The 26,679-nt window shown below is 41.0% G+C and overlaps 2 protein-coding genes across 4 annotated transcripts in view; one reads left to right on the top strand and one right to left on the bottom strand.

Moving 5' to 3' along the window:
* smarcal1 (SWI/SNF related, matrix associated, actin dependent regulator of chromatin, subfamily a-like 1) overlaps positions 1 to 25,043 on the bottom strand; it is a 105,559-nt gene extending 80,516 nt beyond the window's left edge. The window contains exons 1-18 of one of the 3 annotated variants that reach the window (XR_007946787.1): positions 24,271 to 25,043; positions 23,835 to 24,183; positions 22,309 to 22,359; positions 21,965 to 22,225; positions 21,801 to 21,851; positions 21,513 to 21,696; positions 21,149 to 21,299; positions 17,463 to 17,624; positions 17,261 to 17,326; positions 16,381 to 16,521; positions 14,769 to 14,987; positions 14,203 to 14,273; positions 13,880 to 13,982; positions 13,332 to 13,514; positions 12,253 to 12,353; positions 11,158 to 11,254; positions 10,790 to 11,010; positions 4,722 to 4,830 (exon numbers count right to left, since the gene is read on the bottom strand). Coding sequence is in view for 2 of the 3 variants with exons in the window: in XM_051959093.1 (XP_051815053.1) it covers positions 10,810 to 11,010; positions 11,158 to 11,254; positions 12,253 to 12,353; positions 13,332 to 13,514; positions 13,880 to 13,982; positions 14,203 to 14,273; positions 14,769 to 14,987; positions 16,381 to 16,521; positions 17,261 to 17,326; positions 17,463 to 17,624; positions 21,149 to 21,299; positions 21,513 to 21,696; positions 21,801 to 21,851; positions 21,965 to 22,225; positions 22,309 to 22,359; positions 23,835 to 24,183; positions 24,271 to 24,621 (2,742 nt within the window). In the remaining variant the exon portion in view is untranslated. Of the gene's footprint in view, positions 1 to 4,721; positions 4,831 to 10,609; positions 11,011 to 11,157; positions 11,255 to 12,252; positions 12,354 to 13,331; positions 13,515 to 13,879; positions 13,983 to 14,202; positions 14,274 to 14,768; positions 14,988 to 16,380; positions 16,522 to 17,260; positions 17,327 to 17,462; positions 17,625 to 21,148; positions 21,300 to 21,512; positions 21,697 to 21,800; positions 21,852 to 21,964; positions 22,226 to 22,308; positions 22,360 to 23,834; positions 24,184 to 24,270 lie in introns of those variants that run through there. The other 2 variants (XM_051959093.1, XM_022196150.2) reach the window with 2 other exon arrangements.
* Positions 786 to 10,025, top strand: nme9 (NME/NM23 family member 9). Its single transcript, XM_022196151.2, has 16 exons — positions 786 to 1,100; positions 1,204 to 1,261; positions 1,508 to 1,611; positions 1,705 to 1,776; positions 2,049 to 2,165; positions 3,546 to 3,630; positions 3,793 to 3,875; positions 3,978 to 4,070; positions 4,716 to 4,870; positions 5,188 to 5,384; positions 5,642 to 5,786; positions 5,867 to 5,974; positions 6,476 to 6,627; positions 6,709 to 6,853; positions 8,300 to 8,562; positions 9,849 to 10,025. The coding sequence occupies exons 1-16, from the start codon at positions 1,068 to 1,070 to the stop codon at positions 9,917 to 9,919; spliced, it is 1,881 nt and encodes a 626-aa protein (XP_022051843.2). The 5' UTR covers positions 786 to 1,067; the 3' UTR covers positions 9,920 to 10,025.
* Positions 25,044 to 26,679: the final 1,636 nt, after the last annotated feature.

Raw genomic sequence — 26,679 nt, 5'->3', positions numbered from 1 at the left:
ATTGTCTTCCGAGTTGCAACATATTGGGATCGAACAATAACATTATATATCCATATCCATTATGTTAGCAGTTTCGTAGATTACTGATTTTTCCCTCTAAATGTCTCACATGATTTCATTTCAATAGATGCTTAAATGAATAAATATGTCAGCAGAAACAAAGATTAAAGCAAAGTCCAGAAACTGAAAATAGATTTGTATTCCAACTTTGCTTTTTCTTCCTTTTGTCTACCATTACTCATCTCACAACCCCTCAGATTTATTTGTTAAACTCTAATTATACAAAATAGATCAAACTATTAATAATGTACAGATGTCAAAATGTATCAGTCAGAGACCAAACCAAGACTTTCAATCTAACTGCATTTTCCTCCTGATACTTTCATTTTTATACTTAAATGGAATTTTCAAGCAGTATTTGTACTTGGAATGGAGTGTTTTTATATGACTGTATTGGTACTTTCAGCTACTGCAGTAAAAAAAAAAAAAACTGTATACTTCTTCCTTCCTTGAATAAAAATGTGTTTATAAGTGCTTCAGTGTGCACATATTTTAGAATAATAATAATTGTATTTTTATGGGCAAACACAAACAATAATGTACATTATTAACATATAGAATTTAAAGCAGCACTGGCAACACAGAGGTAAAGTTGTGTTTCTTTGTATTATAATAGGCTTTTACAGCGACACACTGGGGCCAGACATTTTACTGCACTTTGAGAAAAAAACAAAAAGTCGAAAGGTTGAATGAGAGAGCAGAGAGGAGTTGTGAGTTAGCACTTTTAGGTAATTTTAATTGCCATTTTCCAATATTAACCTAGCAGAGAGAAAATATGACCCCCTGTTACATTAACTAATAGCGACAACACAAGACAACAAACAGCCCGTTGACAGATCCGCGCTTCCGGGGTGGCTGCTTGGAAACACGTCGCCTAGCAACCAGGGGCCCAAACAAGCGCTAGCAGCATCTGAGGGCATTTTAGCTAATTTAACTTTCTACGGTGCATAGCTTAGCATTTTTTTTGGATATATTATATATTAGTTTAAGTTTGACATGCTAATGAAATGGCAGGCAAGAAGAAAGAGGCAAGCCTACAGGTGGGGCTAACATAGCATGGTTTCTGTGATAAAGTTGGGCTACTACGTCTATGTTTTAGCATACTTTTATTAACTGATATTAACTCAGCTTTTTGTTGTCCAGACATCTATCACCAACCAAGAACAGTGGGAGGAAATGCTTGCAACCAAGGGGGTAACAGGTAAGAACTACAGAGGAAATAGAGCTGTCCCAATAAAAGTAAATATAATATTTACTGCTGCTGTACAGTTGTAACTTGTTAGAAAAGACAACCTATGAATGAGCTCTGTCAGTGTGATGGTTATTTATTGTATTCTGCTGCCCCACTGTGTTCACTGGGATAACTGCAGATCACATGCTTGCACCCTTCCTCTCTGCCTTTCTAGTTCTTCTCTGTCATATACAAACCCTGCCTTTCTCCTTACAGTTGTAGATGTATACCAACAGTGGTGCGGCCCCTGTCGAGCTGTGGTCAGACTCCTACAAAAAATAAAGAACGAACTGGGTGATGACCTCCTGCATTTCGCCACTGTGAGCCCTGTGTCCATTTAAAATGTGAACAGTTTAAAACTGAATCCAGAATTTGCACATTTTAACTTGCATGTGTGTTTGTGTGTGGTGCAGGCCGAGGCAGACAGCATTGATGCATTGGAGAAGTATCGAGGGAAATGTGAACCCACCTTCCTATTCTATAGGGTGAGCTGATGTGTGCAGTATATGCTGAATGTTTAGGCATATTTGGATGGTAAATATGTGTGGCCTTACTTGTGCATGTTCTTAAGAAACATGCTTTTTTTTTAACATTTCTTCCCCCCCCACCAAAAAATGTTCAAAAATTTCCCAAAAATGTTGAAAATGTGGACATCAGAAGTTTCATTATGAATTTTTTTTTTCTTCCACATTTTCAAACTTTAAAACGGGTCAACACAAGGGTTAAAAACATTGCCAGGCCTGTGTTCAATAAACAGGGTGGCGAGCTGGGAGCTGTGCTGCGAGGGGCCAACGGTCCGATGCTGCAGAGAATGATTCTGGAGGAGCTGGCGAAAGAAAAGCTGATCCTTGAACAAGGTGGTGAACGGAAAGCGGTGAGCAGCAGGATACATGCACATGTAGTTATCCACTCACTCATACTGTCGCTGAAACAATGGGCTGCTTTCACAAAAGGCCATCGTGACTTGTCATGAGCTGGGAAAGCACCCGTGTTGGTAATAACATTAACAATGGCTCTGAGCGAAGCACATAACAGCGTGACAGTGGGGTTACAAACAATTATGTTCCTTTGTCAGTTCATCTGTTGATTATTTTCTTGATAAATCGATGAACTGTTTCATCTGTGAAATGACAAGAAGATCTTCACAAAGCCTAAAATGACATCCTTAAATGTCTTGTTTTGTACTCAACCTAAAATATTTCTGTCATAGAGGAGGAAAAGAAACTAGAATATATTTAAAGTAATGAAGCTGGAAACAGAAGATTTTGACTTCTTTTTTTAATGAATACTCAGTGATTAATCCACTATAAAAATAACTATTTATTAGTTGACAACTAATTGAATTATTGTTACACCTCTGTGTGTCTATATAGTACCAGTACCTGAAAACTGAAGCATCTAAATGCAAATCAGTCATCATTAATTTTGCTCTTCACACATTTGCTTTCCCTCTGTGTTCATGTCGAAATGTCATCTGTGAAAAAGACTCAGCAGCTAGTCTGACAACTGATCAATATTTCAGTTGTTACTTATTTAGTTTTTTCTAACAAATACAAGAAAAACCCAACTTAAAGACAGCAAAACACAAGTCAGAAGCCTCTCAGTGGGATAGTCCTCCTGACATAAAGTCAAAGTGAATAGTCGTCCATGTTGAATTTAAGGCCCTGGCTGACTCTGTACATACTGCCCCAATCTGAAGATACAAAAGGATAACTACTGAGCTCATTATGCTTCTTTTTTCCAGCTACTTTATCTTTATGGAAATTTATTAGTAGCTTAAGTAGTTCAAATAAGCTGGACAGACAGCCACACTTAGGTAATAAGGGTCCTGGCACAAATCAGCATACACAACTAAGCTGCTGCCAAGTCCATCTGCTTTCTGATATAATAAGTAAAGGGAGCAGATGAATAAGTGATATTCTAAGCAAAGACGACAAACATTCTCTGGTTCCAGCTTATTAAATGCAAGACTTTACTGATTTTCTTTGTCTTTTATGACAATATCGTTCGATTTTGGAGCAGTTTGCAAAAGCCACTTTGGGTTGCCAGGAGAGCCACACCTTGAAATTAGTTTTTTTTTTAAAGGTTGTACTGACCACATAATAACATGTAAAGAATATAATAAAATGGATAAATCAGCATTAACGAGTAACCAAGGCTGTAGTTTTTTCAGGCAAGAGAGAATTTATACAAGTGTTGATCAACAGTCATGTTGAGGGATTGATTATTTTGATTATGTTTTATTGTGTATCAGGTTAAAGATGAAGGTCTAATGGATGGGGAGAACAAAGAAGAGAAGGTGACGCCTCAGCTGTCAGAAAAAGAAGAAAGCATCCTTGGTATTGTGGAAGCAATATAATATAGTACATCTTAAATATTTTTTGGCACTGACATTATTACCAGCACTGCCGTAATTGCGATTACCATTGTTGTTTACTGGTATCATTGTGCATTTTATCAGCATTAATGATCATCACTCAAGCTCCTTTCTTCTCCTGTAGTTCCCGCCAGTAAATCCTACACAGTTGCCATCATTAAACCAGATGCTGTTGCTCACGGCAAGGCAAATGAGATCATTATGAAGGTACACAGAGACAAACACTGCTCACATTCTGTGAAGACAAGATTGTCTCAAGACTTCCTGCTGGCATTAATTCATTACGCTGACACTTTCTCCCTTGGCTAGATGCAAGACGCTGGGTTTGAGATCCTGGCCCAAGAGGAGCACACACTGACTGAGGCTGAGGCTCGAGATTTTTACCAGCACAAAGCAGCAGAGGTATGGTACAGTGACTCAAACAAAACAGAAGAGAATAGCATAAGACCGTAGAAAAATAGCACACGTAATGCATACTTATATTAAGATGATACTTCTGACAGACAGCAGCCTTTTGCACAGATTTGCATTCCATTCACTCCGAGGAAAACTGATGATGATGCAGTGAATGTTTGCGAGGTTAGTCAGTAGCATTAACATTCTGAGTCAACATACTAATGGCAGAGCAGTCACGACCAGCGCAAAAACATTGCAGTTAGTTCGCAATACATGACACATCCATCTGCATTTCTGCATGGAGCTCAAAATAGAGTTGCTGTGTAAGCAGATTTTTTTTTTTTTTTTTTTTTTTGCTTATCGTGCTCTTTGTGATGATGCCAATTTGTTAGAGATTCAGAAATACAAAGTATGTGGGAAAAGCAGACCAGGTAAAGCATTAATGTTAATTAAATAATAAAAATGTACATGACTCATAGCACATTTATTGTATTTTCTCTCCTCTATAAGGGTTTACTGAATTATCTGGACACCTTTGAGGGATAAAACTTCCTCACATCGGAACGGAAGTTTCTTTCAGTGTGTATGTATTCAGTTTATTAATGTGTTTCTTCTCTTGTCTCTGTATTTGTATGTGGCGGTGGTTCGTAGGCTTACTTTGAAGACTTGGTGCAGTTTATGTCCAGTGGTCCCTCCCATATTCTGGTCCTCTCTCAGACAGAGGACTCAGCTAACATTGTGCCTGCATGGCGTGAGTTCATTGGCCCTGCAGACATAGAGGAAGCCAGGAGAGAAAAACCACAAAGGTTAGTTACCGGAAATAACACATATTCTCCATTCAGAAAACACCCGCAAGGTCATTCAAAACTGTAAGAAAAGAAATGAAATTCTCACTCCTCTGTCTTTGTAAAGAAAAACATTTGTTTACAGCGTACACATTTATTTCTGCACTATTGATTGCAACAGTGTGAAACAATCTCAGTCTAAAGTCTGGAAAAAGGAATGAACAGCACATTCCCGCCTGCTCCATCAGACACACCCAAACATTATGGTTCTCTCTGGTTGAGCACCAGCCGAGCAACCATCTGGTCTCCTCTCCTTTCTCCCCCCTGGCTTCCTGCAGCTTGCGGGCACAATACGGCACAGAGACACTGTTCAACGCAGTGCACGGTAGTGAGGACAGAGACCAGGCCAGCAGGGAGCTCGCCTTCTTCTTCCCCAACTTTAGGACGGCCTCGGTAACGGAGCAGGATGGGGAGGAAGAGCGTGTGGAGAGGACACTGGCTCTCGTCCGGCCCGACGTTGCCAGGGAGAACAGAGGTGGGGCTCATGCCAAATACACAAGTACACACGTGTGCGAGCACAAATTCACACACACAATAACGCTCCTTAATAACATAGTGGGACGGGACGGCTCCTTGATTCATTCTGACACAGGTTCAGATTTTTGTTTTAGATTAACACTTTTGTCCTTCTAATGGCAAATAAATTACTCAAACTTTGAAATTAGAATATAGAAGTTTTTTTTTTCTTTAAGTAGCTATGAATGCATTTATTTCATATCTGTGACTTTGCAGAAGAGATCTTGACCCAAATCCACAAGGCAGGGTTCTCAGTAGCCCTCCAAAGAGAGGTGATATTGACAGAGGAGCAGGTCAGACAGTTTTACTTTCAGCATGTTGATGAGGACTACTTTCCTGCTCTTCTCCACAGCATGACCAGGTGACTTTGACATGCTCTGTTATTAATAGAAAGGTTAGCGTGCTACTGCAGAGATTCATTTAACATGTCTGTTTCTACAGTGGGCCAGTATTAGCTTTGGCTCTAGCCAGAACAGATGCTGTCCATCACTGGAGGAACATCATTGGTCCCTCTGACATTAATAAAGCTAAAGAGGAGAGTCCTGACTGGTAAGTGATGTCCCTTCATCCACTTTGCTGCTGTGAGAACAAAGACGTCACGGTGGTTTAATTACCAATAGAAAAGCAATAGATTTTTCACTGCTTATCTTTTTGACAGCTTGTTAGAAAGAACTCCTTTTTTGATCTGTCTTTAACCTTGTCAGGCTTTGATTGCAGACAGGAGAGGCTTGCCTTTTCACTGTCATTCTACAATCACACAAGAAGAAATCAACTCAGTAACACTTTCTCTTTCGATAGCGGTGCAGCTACAAGAAAAAATTAGTTTGGTTGTTTTTGTTTTTGTCCACCTCTAATGTGACATGTTCACTCCAGTTTCTGTGGTTTCTTGCAAATTGTAGCTGAAGTAGAAAAAGATGAGGCAGAGCAAGCAGAAGTGAAGAAAAGTACACAATACACAACCTAATCCAACAGTAATTGGTAGAGACTCAAATATTTGCTATTAGATATGGTCATTTTTGTTACTGAGGTTTCTGTATCCCTCATGCTTAGTTTAAGGTCCCAGTTTGCTGTGGAGAATGAGCCCATCAACCAGCTTCATGGCAGTGCCAGCCATGAAGAGGCAGAACGAGAGATCAACTTCTTCTTCCCTAAACAACAAACGCTGGCAGTGATCAAACCCGATGCAACGGATGAACAGAGAGGTTCCTGTTAAAATGCATTTTTGTTTATAAAGATGCTTAGTAATGTCAGCTTTATAATATTTATTCTCTTCATTCCAACAGTCAAGATTTTGGAGGAGATCTATGGCAGAGGTTTCTCTGTAACACAGCTTAAGGAGACGGTGCTGTCGAGGGAGATGGCTGAGGAGTTTTACAAAGAGCACAGAGAAAAGCCTTTCTTCAGCCAGCTGGTGGAATTCATGTGTCGGTTAGTCTGTGACCGGGTCCAGCCACAGCAGCAGAGCAAAGTTCCTGCAGCAGTCTAGTCCTAATTCCTGTTGCAACTTCTAACAGCACTTTCAACAGTTAATCTTAGCAGCTTAGAGTCGAGGCAGCCTCAGGCGAGTGACTAGGAAGTCCATCTCAATTTCAATCTTTGTTCCACCACACATCTAGATTTCAGTGTTATCTTCCGCTCCGATTATCCCCTTAACTTGGCTTACATAACTACTTGGACATAGTGGGCAGAGAGATGGGTGCAGCTGGGCACATCAGCCTGGGAAACTACCTTTACTGTCACTGTACCTCAGTATCAGCTCTGGCTTTAACTGTAGTTTTGTATTTTGACGTTTGTTCCTGTGACTTTATTTTGAAGAGCAATTTAACCAACCAGGTTGAAGAGTTTTGCCGTTTTGCTCTCACCACTTCACCTGTATGTGGCTAAAAATGTGCTTTCTGCATCTGTAACTACATCTAATAGTAATATGACATGATATTGAAATACATCTCAGAAAATAAAGCACTGGAGATCTGAAAAATTCAGATAGGATTACTTTGTTCTATAAGGTGGCTACAATTGATATTCTTTAAGAAGAATGTCACAAAAAACAGTGGAAGGCGTAGCTCATAGTGGTGAGCTACAGAGTATTGTCAGCCAAATCTGCAGCTTTAAAGAACCTTATATGGAGGAGCTTTAAACATTACTGTTTGCTTTTACGCCAGCAGGCAGCTGTTTCTGCAAGAAAAACCCCACTGTACAGTACCTGTTCAACACCAAACAATATTCCAGCTAGTTAACAGGATCATTTAGCAGCTGAAGAGACAGGCTTGTTTTCAGACACACATATGACAAATTAATGTAAAAATTGTTCAGTAGCTGCTGAATATGTAAATAATCCCCTTTGAGGTGACGATATGTGCTGTTTTTTGTATCTGGTGCCTGCAAATGGCCAAAATTTCATTAATACAGCAACTCTGGTTTGGTGATTTTCAGATCAACAGATGTTTAGGCTAAACTACTGGTTTGCAGCAATATTCACTGTGAGAGTAGAATGCTGTATCTGAATGGATTAATCAGAGAACGGAGGGGTTGAAGTCAAATTAATGAATTTTGCCATTTCCAATAGTCTTATCTTATTATATTGCTAAACTAAATCCATATCAGCAAAGGAGACCACACTGGAATACATAGCAGAAGATGTGGCTGTCTTTCCAACAAAGAAGCACAACCAGATCGAGGCAGATTCAGTGCTCATTCCCTGCATGTCTGAACTGTACAGTGCCAGAGTTAAGGTTCATCAGCCATCACATAATCCAACAAACACCACAGTCTGAAGTCTGAATGCAGCGTCAAACTTTACCAGGAATTAAAGTTGCATCTATATTACACAGATTTTTATCTGTTCCATGAACATTCTGTCATTGCTTCCTCCAGGGGACCCTGTATGATGCTTGTTCTGACCAAGGAAAATGCAGTGGAGGAGTGGAGGGCCATGATGGGCCCCACAGACCCTGACAAAGCTAAGGAAACCTCCCCCCAGTCTCTGAGGGCCCGCTTTGCTGCAGACATCCTCCACAACTCAGTTCACGGCTCGTCCGATGAGCAGCACGCAGAGGAAAAGATCAGTTTTATCTTTGGCGATATCAGCACCGACGCAGAGCTCGCCAACAACGGAGAGACTGATAAAACCATTTCAGGTGAACATGACGTGTGTGACAGTTATTCCCATCTGTCACACCATCTGGTTTCATAGAAATAATTTTGTGCTGATGTTTTTGTGTTTTGATGGCTATCCCTGATAAGGACAATATTTCACTCTGCAGCGTTTTAAAATAAGTTCGGAAAAAATTAAGCTTAAAATTAAAACTATTTCTCTCAGCAAAAGAGCAAGACAGTTCTGCAGATAAACACAGGAATGTCAAGAGCTTCAATTGAAGAAATTCGTCAACATGAAGGCATGCACTTAATGAGAGGGAATGTCAGTCGTGCTAGCTGTCCAAACTCAAGAGCTTTGTCCTTCAAAGGCAGCATTCTGGACAACACAAGATCTCAGCAAAGCCTGTTGCTGTTCAAAGGCTAAGATGAACACAAGTGTATTTCTTGGCACCCTGATGCATCCCACAGTTCACTTGCCATTTCGAGCAAGAGCAACACATCAGTTTATAAGGCAATGAGAATGTCATTTAGCAGCTACTAGTTATCAGTCACCTGTAAATACTCCGGTAAAACCAATGAAAAATCTCTGTATGTTGTAAATCCAAACCAGATGTTAACCCGACTGAAGAATATGGATATACCTCGATCTACTATTGGCTATTTTTCCCATCTGTTCGTTAACATATCCAAGATTCCCACTGATATTTAAATTTTACTAGCTATTTGAGGAAACTCTGCCATTAACCTTCAAAATGCTCGACTCTTGATTGAGAATGTCTATAAACAGCAAATTTTGTCCTTGTGGTTTTATTTGGGGAAGACAAGTTCAGCCTGACCTTCAGTATGTGTGCTGCATTTTTTAAAGGATCCATCCCGATTCGTGACATAGCAATTAGTGCGAGATGTCCTGTGGACTAAGAGTAGCCACATGTCTTTATACTGACAATTCAGATGGCTTCTTTGAACAGGAAAAGGCGTCCCTCCTGATTCAGAGAAAACTGACGCCACTTATCTTCATATTGTCATGAACAGCAACTGGAATTGCAACGTAAACCGCTTTTACAGTTTGTGTGCAGAGAACAAAGTAAATCTTGATGAAGTCAGAGCAGCTGCACTCAAAGCTGCAGGGGAAAACTGCAGCTCAAATGTGCAATACCTTTTTGTGATCTCATTTCGTTGACATGTGAATAGGATCAGGAGACAAAATCGTGCAACATTACCATCTGCAACTCGTACTGATCGCAGGACAGTATTGTGCAGTGAAGGTGTTGAGGTGCTGTGCGACACTCAGAGCAGTTAAACTTCATCATTCTCCTTTATTTTGCAGATGGCCCCCGTAATTCAAATCCTTGCAGTCCACGAACAGGAGGAAGTGGAAATCCAGAGCACTCCAACTGAATCGGCATGCCGGGTATTTTCTCTTGTAATATAAGCTTAATGTGTAACGTCATGGAAACACCTGTCATTCTATGAATCACAAAATAAACAGGACAAGATGATTGCACCTTTTGTAGGAGGTTTTTTGAGGTCACATACTCAAGTAGACTGGGAGTTAACTATTTGACAGCTGCCTTGGCTCACACTGACAGCCATAAGCTACATGATATAAAAGAAGGATCATACACTCGCTAAAAAGCAACTTAAGCACCCATAGGAACTGTTGGTGAATCCAGAGAACAATGCGTCACCATCAGGTTGTCTACAATAAATTTACTAGTGCCATGCTACAGTAATGAGTGTTACTCTCCTCTCTTCAGAGGGAGAATATGGGGGACTGTAACAGAGCGATTAGGCTTTAATATTCTCTTCCTGTTAGCTTAATGATGGCAGGAGACAGCAGCTTAACAACAGAGCATCGCCACATATACAGGCTAAATTAGTTGTGCGAGTGCAGAGAATGGCAAGTTATAAAAGTTACATCAGAATGTTATTGGTGATATTAGCTTCTTCCTGGTGGACCAATTGAAACAGGATTTACGAATTCATCTAAATAATGGTTTCTTCCAGCTAAATCTCCAAAAACACCAACCAGTCCCTGTGATAACTGGTCAGTTTTAGGTTTCAGAAGGAATCTAAAACAGCCACGAGTTCAATATTTATTCATTTATTCTTCTTTGCAAAAAAGTATATGCTTACTGTCATATTATTTTACATTTATGTATATATATAACTGAAGCAGATGTTAATAATGATCAGTCATGATAGGCTTAAAACTAAAAACAAGGTCTTGTTCCAATTAGCAAACCAGAATTACGTTAATGCAGTTACCTAGTGTACGTTTTTCCAAGTCAGCTGCTGAAATAGTCTTTGATGCTCTTCTTGCTGGGGCTTTGTCTAGCCATGGTGCTGCTGTGGTTTTGACCAGATGTAGTTTCAGGCGGAGTGTCTTCCCAGTCGTCTGCTGCCTCCATTAAAATGGCTTCATCCATGTCGTCATCCGCAGAGAAAGATCTCTGGAACATCTCCATGATGCTATTCTGGTTCGGGTCCTAAGGAAATCCAAATAATCAGAATCAATGTTTGATTTACAGAGGCAAGTTCTGTTGTCCTGGGTAGGCTCATGGATGTTTCATATATGCTATTTACAAAACTGTTAACCGCATTATACACCATTGATTTACACATACAAAGTTTACCTTAGAGTGGAAGCTGGCGTTCACTGCATTGTCTGAGAGGTTTGACTCTGACAGACCCACTTGCTCCAGGACATTCATTTTTTCCTGGATCATTGGCCTGGATCAATACATAAATAAATTATTGCAACAGGGCAGATGCAATTCAATTCACTGTCACAATATGGATATTAGTCAGCCCACATTAACTCGGCTGCCTGCTGTTTCAGTTTGGATTCAGCGGCCGACAAAAGATTGATGAATATTGGAGCAAACAGTCTGAATATCAATAATAATCCTCTGAGCTGAGTCATGCGCTGATCTGCCACAACATTAAAACCACTGACAGGTGAAGTGAATAATACTGATCATCTTGATAGAATGAAGCGTTCTGCTGGGAAACCCTGGGTCCTCATATTTATGTGGATGTTACTCTGATACGTGTCACTGACTGTTGGCTCAAAGCCCTGCTCCTATGTGCTTGCTGTGTTTTCTCTGACTGGGTGGAGCTTCAAACCATGATGTCATCACAATAACTGGGTACACCTGGCCAGTGTCCCAGGTTTATTTAAGCCTGCCTGTTGAGTCGCCAGGCCTCTTTTCCATTCAGCCCTCCCCTGCGTGCTCTGTTCTTTGTGTTGCTCCACACTGCCATCACACACTGATTCTACCTCACCTCACTGTGACTTTGGTTTTGCTTTACTTTAATACATTTCAGAAGCTTTTGGTAAAATTCACAGAGCATCTCCTTTGTTGCAGCTTGCGGGCCCATCATAACAAAATGGTGGCTCATCCAGAAGCCCTAAACATTACTGCAGAGCAAACACACCCCCCGATGGTAACCGCACTTCCTAACGCTTGCTGCCTCCCCCAACAGGAAAACGCCACACCATAAAAACTGCTCAGGAACAGCCACTGATATTGGCCCAGCCTCCAAACTCTTTAGATCACAATCTGATGAAGCGTTTCCCAAGATGCAACAGAATGAGCATGATTTATGGAGGCCCCACCCTGGAACCCACAGAACCCACTGCCAACCACTACTGGCCGCCACCAGAGGTCTCTTGGTTTTTTTTTTAACATTGTGGCCGATCGAGCTTCCACCAGAATGACACATACCACAGGTGATCATCAGCAGTTCCCTTGGCAACCAGGTAGTGAATGTTCACATTGCTGGTCTGTCCAATACGGTGAACTCTATCCTCTGCCTGAATGAGAACCTGCGGGGGGGGGGAGCATTAGCAGTTTCACCCTATTACAAAACATTTCCTACTTTCATTCAGCAGCAGGGACACCCTAAAGGTTGAGAAAAATAACATTAAATTGACAAGTCATTATTAAAGCTTGCAATTAATCTGCTGACAACTGAAATTTAAACGCTATTAGGTTTTCTCCTGAACTGAAGCAGTCCTTACCTGCACAGACGTCTGAATTGAATGAATTATTTTCCAGATTTGTTCCCTTTTACACCCCACAGTTAGAACACCTTATTTTATCTTCCACTACTAACTGTTCACCCAGAAGATTAGACAGCCTTCTCTGACGTAGGTGGGTGTTTCTCCTATAATTTGCATCGAGAATTATTATATTGTGTGGATAAGAAATGGCCGTTTTGCAGAGCATTATGTTATTATCCTCCTTTGGATGTTGATTTTAAGGCAGCTTTCATCAATTTTGGTTGCCACTGGATGACAAGCATCAAAACACAAATACAAAAAATACACTATACTACTAGGTTGTAAAAAAATGTAGTGTGTGAGCAAATGCTGGAGGCTTTTATGCCTCAAAGAGACAGAACATCATCAGCATTCATTCCGTTTACTGCGACCTAAAGAGTGTCACTTCTCTTTATTTATCCTTAAGCCAAGTTTAGGTCTCCAACTGCAGAGAAAAATATCTGTCTGCCACTAAATGCTGTACTCGCTTCAACAGCTACTCTAATGTTCTCTGCTTGTCCTTTGATGTTGGCTGGTAGCTTAAAATAGGCTTACCACATCTGATTTTTTTTTTCCTCAGTCAAAAAACAGCTACCTACAAGGTTCGACGAAAGGGCATCAGATTCAACTTTAAGGTAAATATGTGGGCCGGACAACAAAAAAGCGAGCTAAAAGAGGTTAAATCAAATGGGACGTATTCATAAATTGTGTTCTTAATAAAATATACACAGTATTTTTCTCTGGTAAGTGTCACTGGCTTACCCCAGGGTTCCAGAAAAGCTCAGCGAAGATCACCAGGTCTGCAGCGTGCAACGTGATACCCATATTAGCTGCAGTGATCGACAGTACAGCCACACAGGTCTTGGTTGAGAACTGGAACTTCTCACAGAGCTGCTGTCGCTCTGCCGACGGCGTGGCCCCATCAATACGAATGAAAGGGACGTTCTGTAGAGGATAGTAAAGGCCATTTTCAATATTCTATCCAAAAATTACCAAATAAACGCCTTCAAAACGGGATCATTTTAGGGGTAGTGTAGCAATAAATCAACTCACCAAGTACACACACATCCATTCTTATGAAATTTATACCAATGAGTTCTCGTAGTAGTACTGAGCTCAGATGTGCTCAGACCTGCCTACACTTGTTCCCTGCAGCTACTTGTACAGCTGACCTTGTTGACTTTACCTCCCACAAAAGATCTCATTTGAGTTACTGGTTCAAGTCAAAATCTGCTCTTCTATGTCACAGCTGTATGTCTTTGCATAGACAGAGCTCTTGCTACCTTGTAACATCAGCACATCTAACTTACCTTTTTCCGTAGTTCAGTGGTGATATGATCCAGGACTAATTTATGATGGGCAAACACGAGAAACTTCTCCCTCCCACACTCCAGCATATCTATGATGTACTCCCTGACAGGGGCAGAGAAACGTACTGTAAATCTGAACTGCTTCAAAGAAAGACGCCGTAATGTTCAGTCCTTAAGTGGAGTCTTTAAGTTATCTCAAATCCACAGCCAACACAATGCTTTGACAAATCATTTTTATTCCATTTTGCTTTTTAATCTCGGTACTCATCAAGTCTAAGCTGATTCGACTTCCCGATCCCCACCATTAGAGGCTCGGTACTTACATAATGGCCTGTAGCTTGGCGTCAGCTGTGTGGTTATAAAAGACGAGGAGGGCTTCCTTCTCTTCCAGTTTCTGAAAAAGAGATAAGGAACAGCACGAGATAAGAACTGACAGCAGATTCTGTTTGATGATTTGATAAGACCGCCATTACTCGGAGGAGCAGCGTGATTATGCACAATCAAGCTCAGCAACTCACTCCCATCGGACTGTATAAACACTTAAAATAAGGCTGGACTGGACTATTCTGGGTCGTTTAGAAGCACTCGTGTATGTTGGAGGCCTGAAACGACTGAAGAGGACAGACCCAAAACATCTGATTTGCTCCAGCTGATCAAAAGGTTCTCCTGCCTTTTTAGTTACAATCTTGACTTTGAACAAAGCATACTGCTGAGATAAACTTTTATTTTTTCCAATTAGATTTCTTTGGCAGAAATATTGAAAATAATGCAATTGGTGGAATTAGCATTTCATCTACTAAACAGTGATTTCTGAGGTTAGCAAATGCCTGAGAACACAAATTCAAATTCTGTGACTTTTCTGAGGCCATAGGTAACATGTAGGACTTACGCTGCGATGTCCTTTGGCCAGCTCCTTGGCCGCAGCAGAGAGAGCAGCTTTTAAGCGGGTGTTAATCCCATCTATGGTCACGGTGACCACCTTGCGCTGTTTAGAAGGAAGCTGGGAGAGGACGTCAGATTTGAGACGGCGCAGCATCAGACACTCCTCCAGCAGCAGCTTCAGCTCTCCGAGATTAGAAGAGCCCGAGTAGTCCCAGCCCCAAACCATCTGTGCGTGAGTGTGCAGAGCAGGGCAATTAAAAAAAGGATTGGGAATAGGAAGGAGTGCTGGGAGAGGTAAAGGTAACATAGAATGTCTACACCATTTCAGTAAGAAGCTTTTTATGTAAACACTGCACATCTATTAATCCTATACTGACATTTGCTTGAATAAAAATAAGATCTAACTAAGGCTTGCAGTCAAAGAAATTAAATATGTGATCCAACTTTTACACAACAGCCCAAAAATCACCTCAACTTTCAAAATTAGTCATCATTAATGCGCCACTGATGATTAATGATACAGCTGGCTTGTGTGTTTGCTACATGATCCCACTAAAATTAAACTAAAGGTTCATTCTGGAGGTTTGGACACCTTGCAGCACTATGAGGTTGTTTTCTAGACGTCAGTTCCAGTCTTGTTTATCTTGTTCATGCACACAGGGACACGCATGCAGGTCATGCAATACACACTCGCAAGCAATAACATGCCAAGATGTGCTGCTGTGTGCCAGAAAAGCCAGACAAGAACACTGCAAGGGAGTGAAAGTCATTAATTACTCTGGATTTATAACACTTAAAATCAGCTTTACAAAAGTTTAAGGGGGAAGTGAATGAACTCAGCATGTTAGTGTAGGAAACCAAAATACATTTACTTCATTTTAACAGAACTTTATGAGAAAACTACCACATGGCTCCTTCAAGAAGAGGCAACAAAACGATATGAAAAACAGATTTAGCTGTCACCTGAACACTCAGTAACTTTTACTGCATACACTGTCCTTATAGTGAATTAATTTTACTCTTATAATCTTATTGTGTGTCAGCAGACCTGTCATAGTTTCCCTACTCTTGATGTTAATTTTCATTATTTTTAAAGTGGGACAATTCGTATCAATGCACATTTCCACATAAATACAAGAGATTGTAGCCGTGCAGCTACATAATACCATAAGTGAACAAAGACAATCAAGAAAGAAAAACAAGCAATAGCATGTAGTGCACATAACAGACAAAAGCTGGGGACCAAGGCAGCTACCAAGCAGTAAATAATTAACATTTACACAGGATTATATAGCAAATATCTCTCTGCTGTTATTGCACATATCCCTTTATCATTACTGCACATTGCTATACAACACTTACCCCTCCGTCACTTTAACATAAGATTCCACTACATATCTCTCTCTATTACATATAACTGTATTGCACATTTCCCATTGCTACTCTAGTGAACATACTACACGTTCCCCTCCAGGAACTGCAAACTCTACAATGCAAGCAAATCGGATAAATAAACCCCCCTAATATTCTCTGAGGCTTCTTGGAATCACTGCCAATTACAACTCAACCTCATTAAGCATCACACTTGAACAGACAGAGAATCATCAGATTTAAGCTACCTGTCTGGCATCGCAATAGCGCATCCCGAACTCATGGAAGCGAGGAAAGAGCGTCGGTCTGACAGCCAGAATCTGGGTATAGAGCTCAGACGGTCTGGACATGGCAGGGGTCCCAGACAGAAGAATCACTCTCTTTGCTGCCTGAGGAAAGGAACGCAACTCTGATCACAGCACTGTTGAACGCGTGGAGGTAACGAGGCAAAAAGAATGTATTCCAACCATGGGCCATATGCTGGACTGTTTCATGAATCCGTGCTACCTGTCAAACGTGTAATGCAATAACTGCAAGGTTGTTTGGATTCCATGTGCGGTGTTTGAATGAACAGACTGAAATAAGAAGCCAACAGACCGTGCATCCCTCTGTTGATGCTGAACAGTTCTCCAACTTGCTGATACACCACAATACAGCACATCATGCCACTCAGAAGCCCAATTAGTGACACCAGCTAGATCATTTGCATGGATGTTTGATGTATAGCGACAAATACGTTTCAGTTTCATTCCCTTTGTCTCACATTGGTCCTGGGACATAAAATATCCACTTTCATGCGATAACAGGCTTCAGGTAATGTCGAACCTCTGGTGACTTTTCTCCCGTTTTTGGTTGAATTTTAGTTTATTAAACTTAGCTTGTGGCCAAATCCAACTCTTTCTGCCAAATTGACTGTAAAATAGCAACAATGGAATAAAGTTTTGTAAATATATTGTGCATTCACGAGGCACTTTACAGCATTTATCTTATCCAACGACATGATTTGTAGTAAAATACAGGAAGAATTTAGCATGCAAAACCTGCACAATTTGGACAAATACAATCCGTTTGGTTCCAAAATTATTGATCCAAATAAAACATTCAACGAAAGAGAGAGGGATTAAATACCTTCAGCAGGGGCAAGGCTGCTTTACAACGAGCAGTTTTAATGTTCTTCAGAAAGTGAGACTCATCCTGCACACAATGACAAAAATGTGAGCAGCTGCTTTTAACAGGAAAGTAAGAAAAATAAAGAAATCAACGAAAAGGATTTAGGAGCCAGGATTTGATGATTAATTTGAGCTGGAAATAGTTTAAAATAATAGCTCACCATGATGAGAACATTGAAGGAGTTTCCTTTCTGCTGCTTCTCCATCCTACTCAGCAGGTCATAGCTGATGATGTTGATCAAACCGGACCGCAGGTTGTCTTTGGCCTTCACCACCACATTGATGCTGTCAGGACTCAGGGAGGGGAGCCAGCGTCTGAAGGCCTGCAGGGATGTACAATAGTTCGCACACAAGGCATAAACTGAAGCAACACACCTCAGAGGGAGAGGGCAGGCTTTCTTGATTTAATCTACTTCTACCATGTGGAATATGTCAGTTCCTGAAATTTATAGCAGACATTATTTCTGAATTAACAGCTGGTTTTCTGCAACTAATCAATATCATTTCATGCCAATACACGCTTTAACAATGGTCCCATTTAAAAACAATCAATTGTGGTTCAGAAAGAAAGGCCCACTGTGGCCCAGATGTTTCTAACAACTCCCTTATTTGCTCATCGTTCACTTGTTGCCCTGGTTTAAACTCCAAGACCACAAGAATAACAGTGCAGAGAAGAAGTACAGTGGGGCAAAAAAGTATTTAGTCAGCCACTGATTGTGCAAGTTCTCCCACTTAAAATGATGACAGGTCTGTAATTTTCATCATAGGGACACTTCAACTGTGAGAGGCAATATGGAAAAAAAAATTCAGGAAATCCCATTGTAGGATTTTTAAAGAATTTATATGTAAATTATGGTGGAAAATATGTATTTGGTCAATAACAAAAGTCCAACACAATACTTTGTAATATAATATTTGTTGTCAATGATAGAGGTCAAACATTTACGGTAGTTCTTCACCAGGTTTGCACACACTGTAACTGGTGTTTTGGCCCATTCCTCCATGCAGATCTCCTCTAGAGCAGTGATGTTTGGGGCTGTTGCCGGGCAACACCGACTTTTAACTCCCTCCACAGATTTTCTATAGGGTTGAGGTCTGGAGACTGGCTAGGCCACTCCAGGACTTTGAAATGCTTCTTACAGAGCCACTCCTTTGTTGCCCGGGCTGTGTGTTTGGGACCATTGTCATGCTGGAAGACCCAGCCACGTTTCATCTTCGATGCTCTCATTGATGGAAGGAGGTTTTGGCAAAAAAAACCCTCACAATACAAGGCCTCATTCATTCTTTCCTGAACACGGATCAGTCGTTCTGTCCCCTTTGCAGAAAAACAGCCCCAAATCACGATGTTTCCACCCCCATGTCTCACAGTAGGTATGGTGTTCTTGGGATGCAACTCAACATTCATCTTCTTCCAAACTCGACAAGTTGAGTTTATACCAAAAAGTTCTATTTTGGTTTCATCTGACCACATGACATGCTCCCAATCCTCTTCTGGATCATCCATATGCTGTCTGGAAAACTTCAGACGGGCCTGGACACGTACTGGCTTCAGCAGGGGGACACATCTGGCACTGCAGGATTTGCTTCCCTGTCAGTGTAGTGTGTTACTGATGGCAGCCTTTGTTACTTTGGTCCCAGCTCTCTGCAGGTCATTCACCAGGTCCCCCTGTGTAGTTCTGGGATTTTTGCTCACTGTTCTCATGATCATTTTGACCTCACGGGATGAGATCTTGTGTGGAGCTCCAGATCGAGGGAGATTATCAGTGGTCTTATATGACTTCCATATTGTCATAATTGCTCCCACAGTTGATTTATTCACATCAAGCTGCTTGCCTATTGTAGATTCACTCTTCCCAGCGTGGTGCAGGTCTACAATTTTGTTCCTGGTGTCTTTCAACAGCTCTTTGTTCTTGGTCATAGTGGAGTTTGGAGTCTGACTGTTTGAGGCTGTGGACAGGTGTCTGTTATACAGATAACGAGTTCAAACAGGTGCCATCAATACAGCTAACGAGTGGAAGACAGAAGAGCTTCTTAAAGAAGTTACAGGTCTGTGAGAGCCAGAGATCTTGCTTGTTTGTAGGTGACCAAATATTTTTTTTCGACCATAATTTTCAAATAAATTCTTTAAAAATCCTACAATGGGATTTCCTGATTTTTTTCCCATATTCTGTCTCTCACAGTTGAAGTGTCCCTATGATGAAAATTACAGACCTCTGTAATCGTTTTAAGTGGGAGAACTTGCACAATTGGTGGCTGACTAAATACTTTTTTGCCCCACTGTAAGCGAGACAAAGTAAGCGTCCTTTAACGGGGTGACATCCTGTTACTAAACTCTCCTCTGTGATTTCAACTCCTGATTGGAAGACTTGCGTTTGATCCAAGATATCTATTTAGAGAACAGACTGTCTTGTCTTGTCAATAGACAGAAGGCCAAGTGAGGCCTGTCTGAGAATGTACTGCAGGAGAAGCCTGGTAATGCTGCTGCAAGTTAAATAAAGAATAAATGCTGCAGAACACGAGACATGCAAACAGACACCCGAGAAGTCTGAAATGAGAAGGTATTGAAATCGAAAAAGGAAAACGAGGACAAAGACGGTCAAACATTCCAGCCTGTCTGCTTCTTTCCTGCACGCTATAAAATAAAGACACACACAAAAAAAACAATCGAACATAAAATAGATATTATTTTTCAGTGTATTTTCATGTGCACATCATACCTTAGGACGTGGTAAAATAATATGCTGATTATTTTTTCTAATTACTGGTATTGATTTGTTTGAAAAATTCATTCTTGATAAAACTGTGCCGCTTCTCAGCAAGTTAATTAAAATCCCACATGTGCTCAGAATGTGTCTTTCAATTTTTCAGCTCAAAATACTGCAAAGACGCTGAATTTCACCCACGACTGTATAACCCCAGGTTTTAGCCGTGTCCTACTCTGTTCATTTTACATGGAAATATAGGATTATGCAAAGTTTAAGCTAGACAAGCGTGGATTTTTCAGTTGGAGCGTGGTAGCTCAGGGAAATTCGCACTGGCCTGTAAAGCTGGGAGGCTATCTGGTATGCTTGAAGACCGGCAGAAGTAAACATCTTCAGCTTTTATAGCCGTTTATAACAATACCAAAGAAGAATAAAAATGGATTTGCACCATTTGGAACCTTCAAAATACATCACTTTCACTCGCATGAAGCCACTTGTCCTTTTTATCTTCTAACGTTCTCTTGTAATTCAACATAAGAAAAGCAGAAACAAAAGCATTTTTGTGTGATTCTAAATTTTGACCGCAAGATTTTCAGTTTTACTGCGAACATACATTTCTTACTAGTCTCCTCAATGACTAATAACTGGTGTTCGCCCTGAAGAAAACATTGCAGTCAACCCTTCATCTGCTGGTTGCAATGCTTGTTAAAAAAATACATATCATAATCTTTAGTTTCAGGAAGAGAAGACAGTGGTCAAAGACAGAATTCAGCGAAGTCGCAAAATGATTCCAGTGTATTAGGACGTCCGTCTTAAATCAGCGCTTCAGAATTCCAATTATCAACTGCACCCATGAGACAAAGAAGTGGAGGCATGAAATTCAATGCAGCCATCTTCCTACTGAAGATAAAGTACCTCGCAGAATACAAGCAGTCCTTAGGGAATGGGATTAACATTCCTCAAATGCAGAGAGATTTAAGCAGAACCCAACATTATAATAAGCAGGGCAGAGTGTTTGTCAAAGGAGACTATGAGGATATCTCCAAGACTGACGTAAACCACACGGATCATTATAGCATTCAATGAAAACAAAATTAACACCGACTACATAAAATTTCGTCAGTTTGCTGGATGTTTTTTTTTACCTCAGCCCAGGTGAATCGTACGGAGGAGGGAGCCACCACCAATAAGGGCCACTCATTCCTGTAGTAAGCTGCTATACAGATGGCTTGTATCGTCTTACCCAGGCCCATGTCATCAGCCAGGAGGAGGCGGCCTTGTTTAAACACTGCAAAACTACAGGGACATCAAAGCATCGTTTAATTAAAAGCTCACACTTGTGCGACCTTTCTAATTAAATAAACTGAATATCACAGCACGCTAATATCGACTTATTATGATAAGTATCTCTCAATTTGTTAAAGTACACGTGATCCACTGTCTCTTGGTATTGAGTTTTTGGCTACACAATGCAGACAGAGCACTAACGGCTGGCCCAAAGGCACCTACTTGACTCCCTCCCTCTGGAAGGGCATGAGGCTGCAGGTAAGTGAGGGGTCGATGCTGGAGAGGTCTGCCTCAGGGACGTCTAAAGACCTGGCTTCAGTCCCATCGAACCTGGCAGAGAAAGCCTGGATTATTGCCCTGGGCAGAGGCTCCACCTCCACTGCTGCTATCCCACTGAGGAGATCCACTGGGTATGAGAACACAGCACGGTTAGACAAGATGGCAAAAGTAGCAGAGACAAAAAGGAACACAATCACAGCGCGGCTAAATAAAGCAAATGCTGCTACTCACTGAGGCTCTTGTAGTCCTCAAGTGAAAAGCTCCATTTTCTTGTTTTCATGTCTGCAACACAATCAAAAAAATAACAAAAAAAAAAATCTTACATCAGAAGCCGTTCCAGCAAATTCAACTCGACTGTCAAGAGAGCAGAAAACATCCTACCACGCGACTCTTACCGTAGTTTTTTGTTGGCATTTGCTTGAACGCTGCAATGACATCAGCACGGTAACCGATGTCAACTTCAAACTTCGACCGAGACACCAGGATGCACTGGCCCTGCAGCGTGGCTCCAGGTTTCTGCCAGCCATTGCACAGCTTTAGCAGCGCCGTCAGCGCGGCGCCGTCACGAGCTCGGCTGGTGGCTGCTGCAACGTCCACGGCTTCCATTCCCTCCAGAGGCCTCAAAGACACAGAGGCGATAGCAGCTGCCTCCTCCACTGCAACACACGGTGACGAATATTAGAAATCGTGATTTTAAATTTAGCTTGTTTAAACGTAACCAGGTGTTTCATTTCCATACTTAGCTGTTGATAATGTTCCACACTGAAGTTCCACATCTTCGTGGCAGGGTCTATGGCAGAACAGAATACCAAATTGATCCAAAATAATGCGCAGATATTAAGAAAAACATGCAAATAATGTAGAATTACTCCCTTCTGAAATAGGTAGTTCTGTTTAAAAAATTACGCTAATTAGGATGAAAGACTTGTGTACCTGGCATGTTCTACAAAGGAGAGTTCTCCCCTTAAAATAGCCAGTTATACAGCTTTAACAGCAATGAGTTGAGTCATACATTATTTGTTGGGTCTTGGAGATGAACCTGATTACGTGGGTAGAAGTGTGTAATGCAAAGCAAGATTAATGCAAGGTATGTAGAGCCTAAAGCCAGAGTTTTCAAAGTCACCAAAGTGGCTCTGTTTTAAAGTGACTAGATTTCCATGGTAACCTCTGCTGCAGAGCTAACCTGGTCTGGGGGAGGTTCTGTTCAGAGTTTGTGGATTCAAATTGAATGGAAGAAGCACCATCAGCAGCAGCTGAGGGCATACTTTCTATCTGCAAACCTGCTGAGCTGCATGTTAGTAATGCCACCGAATCAAGTTGTGCGGTTACAGTAGACAAACTGAATGTGTCACATTTCCATGAGAATCCACACACATTCAGTTGGTGATGCGGACAATGCACAAATACGTTTTAAGGCTTAGTCGCAGCTTAGTTGCTGCCAAGTTCGACTGACGATGCTGGCACTGCAGCTAACAGAAAATTAGATAACTGGTTTGTCTATTGGGATTTATCACAGACAATATTCATTCAATGACATGATTTCCTTTTGATTAGGCCACAAACTAAAGTGATTTCCACTTAAGTGTTTGCTTCATTATGGGATGGGGTCAGACCTAAATGCACTTCTTGAACATCATGTTTAAATGAATGAAACCTAAGAGCTCTAATGTGCAGCTGTCATGTTAGAAATAAGCAGATAAAACGCACTGAGGGGTAAAAAAATATCTATATAAAAACGTACGCAACGAACAATTTTGCATCATTTGTATTTGTATGTATTAATACAGGTGGTAAGTGATTTTTGCCAAAGAGTAAAATGTATCAAAAGCCCTTATTTTGGGAAGCGCACAATGCCTGCTGGAAAAACCGCGAGTTAACGAAGAAAGTTGACGACTACTACTGTATTAATCATTTTGTCTGTTCGGGGTTTTAGGTTTTGTCAAGCTGTTTACACAAAGAAAGCCCAGCTATGTCAAGCTTGCTTCACAGTAGACCCCTCAGCTGCACTTGCAAAACCCACAACTGCAGAACGCAACACAGTCAGCACTCGGACACTACTGAAGTTTGATATAAAGGCCTTTTTTCAGCATACGATGTGCAGAAACTACTTTATGTATTTTATGGTTTGTGTGTTTGGTATGAGGTGAGAAACATGTTGACAGTTTTTAAAGTTTTGTCTGTTTTGAATTCATTTTGTTTGAGATCTAAAAAGCACTTCACCAAGATCAGCTGAATCATAGTAAAGTTACACTTGCAGATACTTACCGTAATTCTTCGAAGGGATGGATTTGAAAACAGCAATAAGCTCTGCATGGTAGTTCACTTCTACTCTGAAGCGGTCCTCTGTGTGAGCTACACATTTTCCTCGGACAGAGATGGCGGGCTTTTTTGCAGGTACAGGATTTGAAGCTGTGGAGTTTGAGGGAAGCTGTGCTGCAGGGCTTTGGGCAGGTTTACTAGTTTGCTTGAAGAATGAGTTTACTGAACCACCAGAGCTGCTGGATGTGATGGTAGGTTTAGGGTGAGCTAGTTTGACACCTGTGCTTCCTCCACCAGACAAGACTTGGCTGTTCAAATGTGGACTTGTTCGAGGAGGTGGGTCAATGATTTGTATCTGCAAAGGAATATGATGCAAAACATTAAATCACTGCAAGTTACCTCCACAGCTGTACTTGAATACACATTTAAGCACCAATCTCACCTGTCTTGAAGAAGTAGAATTAAACAGTGAACTCCGGCTGGTTTTATTGCCGCCGCTGGACAAATACTGATGGTGTGGGTGTTGGTTGTGATCACTAAAGCTCTGCGAGTCCTTTTTGAAGGGTGGAACAAACCGTTTAGGTGCAGAAGCTGCTGTTTGTCTCTCATGAGCAGGATCCGTAGAAATGCTCTGTTTGGGGAGCTGTGTTTGCACTGAAGTGCTGCTGGAGCCTGCTGAGCTCTGTTTATTAGTGCTGATAGTCTGTCCAAGTCTCTCGGCTCTTCTCTCTAAAGCCTTCCGTCTGTTCTCTTCAATTTTTTGCTGCTGCGCCGCTGTCAGCTGATTTGACATGTTGAAGGACTTTAAAGTTAACTAGCATACACTCCGATGTCTGCCAATCACACGCTGAACTAGCCTGTACAAGTTGTTACCCGCTGAACAAGTGATCCATGTGGACTCATCTTGTGGTTACGAGCGTTTAGCTAAAAGTTTGCAGACGCGCTAAGTTGTTTGCACCGCTGCTTCCATCGCTAATGGTAGTAGCTAACGAGGCTAGCCATGTCGTCAACAGTCAAATATAGCAACAAAGTACGTTCGCAGGGCTAAAGTGGTGTTAAATACAAGTGAGCATTCGTCCGCGGAGCTGCAGATGGCCAACAGCGTGATCTCAAGTAAGTAACAACTTTAAAATCTGTATGAACGTAGCAGGCGCTAGCTAGCAACGTGCTACCTCTGTATCTACCGCGCAGGAGGTGACGTAGGAAAACACTCGGGCACGTGAATGTAGTGATTGCTAAGTGACGGAGGGAAATATACCGGTTGATATCAAAAGTCATAATATCAGTAAAACTAGTTAAAAATTGTATTTTGTATGTAATACAAATTTTATACGTTAGCTTACGCAACAAATTTAGCTTAGTGTTATTCTTTATTTCTTTCATTTGTAAAATAAAAAATGTAAACACAAACGTTCTCCAAACTAGAATGAAAGGGAGCAGAAAGAAGACGAATCTTATTTTATCTTCCCCTTTATCCCCGGAAATCAATACTAAAAAACATCAACAACCTAATATATATATATATATATATATATATATATATATATATATATATATATATATATAAACATGACATGAACTTGGTCATATAACCAAGTTCATGATGGTCTTTGCAGACCCCTCTGCAGACATCAATGTGAAGGCCAAAATTTGTGACTGTATATACTGTCTGCACTGCAAGCACGCTAACTGCACATGCGACAGGAAAAGGAAAAATCAAGGAGTACAATATCACTGAGAAAAAGGAAAGCAGTGCCTCCCTTTAGAGATTTCCCAGGCAATTGCAACTAGGAGGAGACCCCAGCTTCTACCCATAACTTGCTAGAGGGATTATATATCTCATCTGGCCTAGGAGCACCTTGGATGGATGGATGGATGGATGGACGGATGGATCTCAGTCACTGAAGGTCAGTCCTCAGCACAGTATTAGTAATTCAGACACTGAGTTTCACATCACACTTAGGCTCCTATTGAATCAGGATCGGCTTCCCAACCAGTTGTACACACCTTCAGCTCAGTCATAAGGTAAACACAAGACATGGTCAGACTTTTACTGAAAAAATCCAACCATGCATCATTGTGCACAGTGAAGGTCAAACACACAATACCGAGTGGAGGTGGACTTTAAGTAAAGGGTCGGATACTTCCTCCACCACTGCTGTTACATACTATGATCCTAGTTTGTGTCTGATGTTTCTCCGTCAGTTTAAAATGATCAGCTGTCTTGGTTCGCTTACTTTCAATAGCTATTTAATCAAACACTACTTTGCACCTGAGATGCGATGTAAGAGCAATCACTGGCAATTACCTGCTAGAATAGAAAGCCAGCAGGAGCAAGAGCTACAAGTTTAATGTGTCAGTTTACTGTTGGCAATCCATTAAAAGCTCACCCCATGGCCACTTGTCTGACAGCAGTCTTATATAAATTCTTGCAAAAAAAAAATGAGGAATACATTTCTGCAGGCTGCAAGAGTCCAGCCACAGGTGTGTTCATTTTAATTATTCAATCAAGCTACACAGCTGTCCTGGCTGTCCACTTAATTGTTCTCTCCTGTGCCTGTGTTTTCTCTCCAACTTCCCTAAATTGTTCATTTTTATCTCTGAAAAATTACCAAGTGCACTAACTAAACATTTTATTTGACTTGTGTGCAATTTTGAAAAAACACACAGTGCCCTCCATAATTATTGGCACCCCTGATTAAGATGTGTTGAAACCCTTAAAATAAATTCCTTTTTATTGCAGAAGCATATTGTCACACTGAAAATTGTAGAAAAAAATGTATTATAGGAGAAGATTAGGTGCTGTTTTGTTGGCAAAAGAGGGTTGTGCAAAAGGGGTGCTAATAATTGT

This window comes from Acanthochromis polyacanthus, chromosome 14 (genome assembly GCF_021347895.1).
Source record: "Acanthochromis polyacanthus isolate Apoly-LR-REF ecotype Palm Island chromosome 14, KAUST_Apoly_ChrSc, whole genome shotgun sequence".
NCBI lineage: Eukaryota > Metazoa > Chordata > Actinopteri > Pomacentridae > Acanthochromis > Acanthochromis polyacanthus.
Note: the sequence above shows the minus strand (reverse complement) of the source record. Positions and strands in the feature narration are given on the sequence as shown.

Bases quoted from the DNA above. Each gene is read 5' to 3' on its own strand.
- nme9 (XM_022196151.2), top strand. From the start codon at position 1,068: ATGGCAGGCAAGAAGAAAGAGGCAAGCCTACAG. The intron at 3,876-3,977 runs GTACACAGAGAC...TCCCTTGGCTAG, and splicing joins CAAATGAGATCATTATGAAG to ATGCAAGACGCTGGGTTTGA. The intron at 4,071-4,715 runs GTATGGTACAGT...GGTGGTTCGTAG, and splicing joins ACCAGCACAAAGCAGCAGAG to GCTTACTTTGAAGACTTGGT.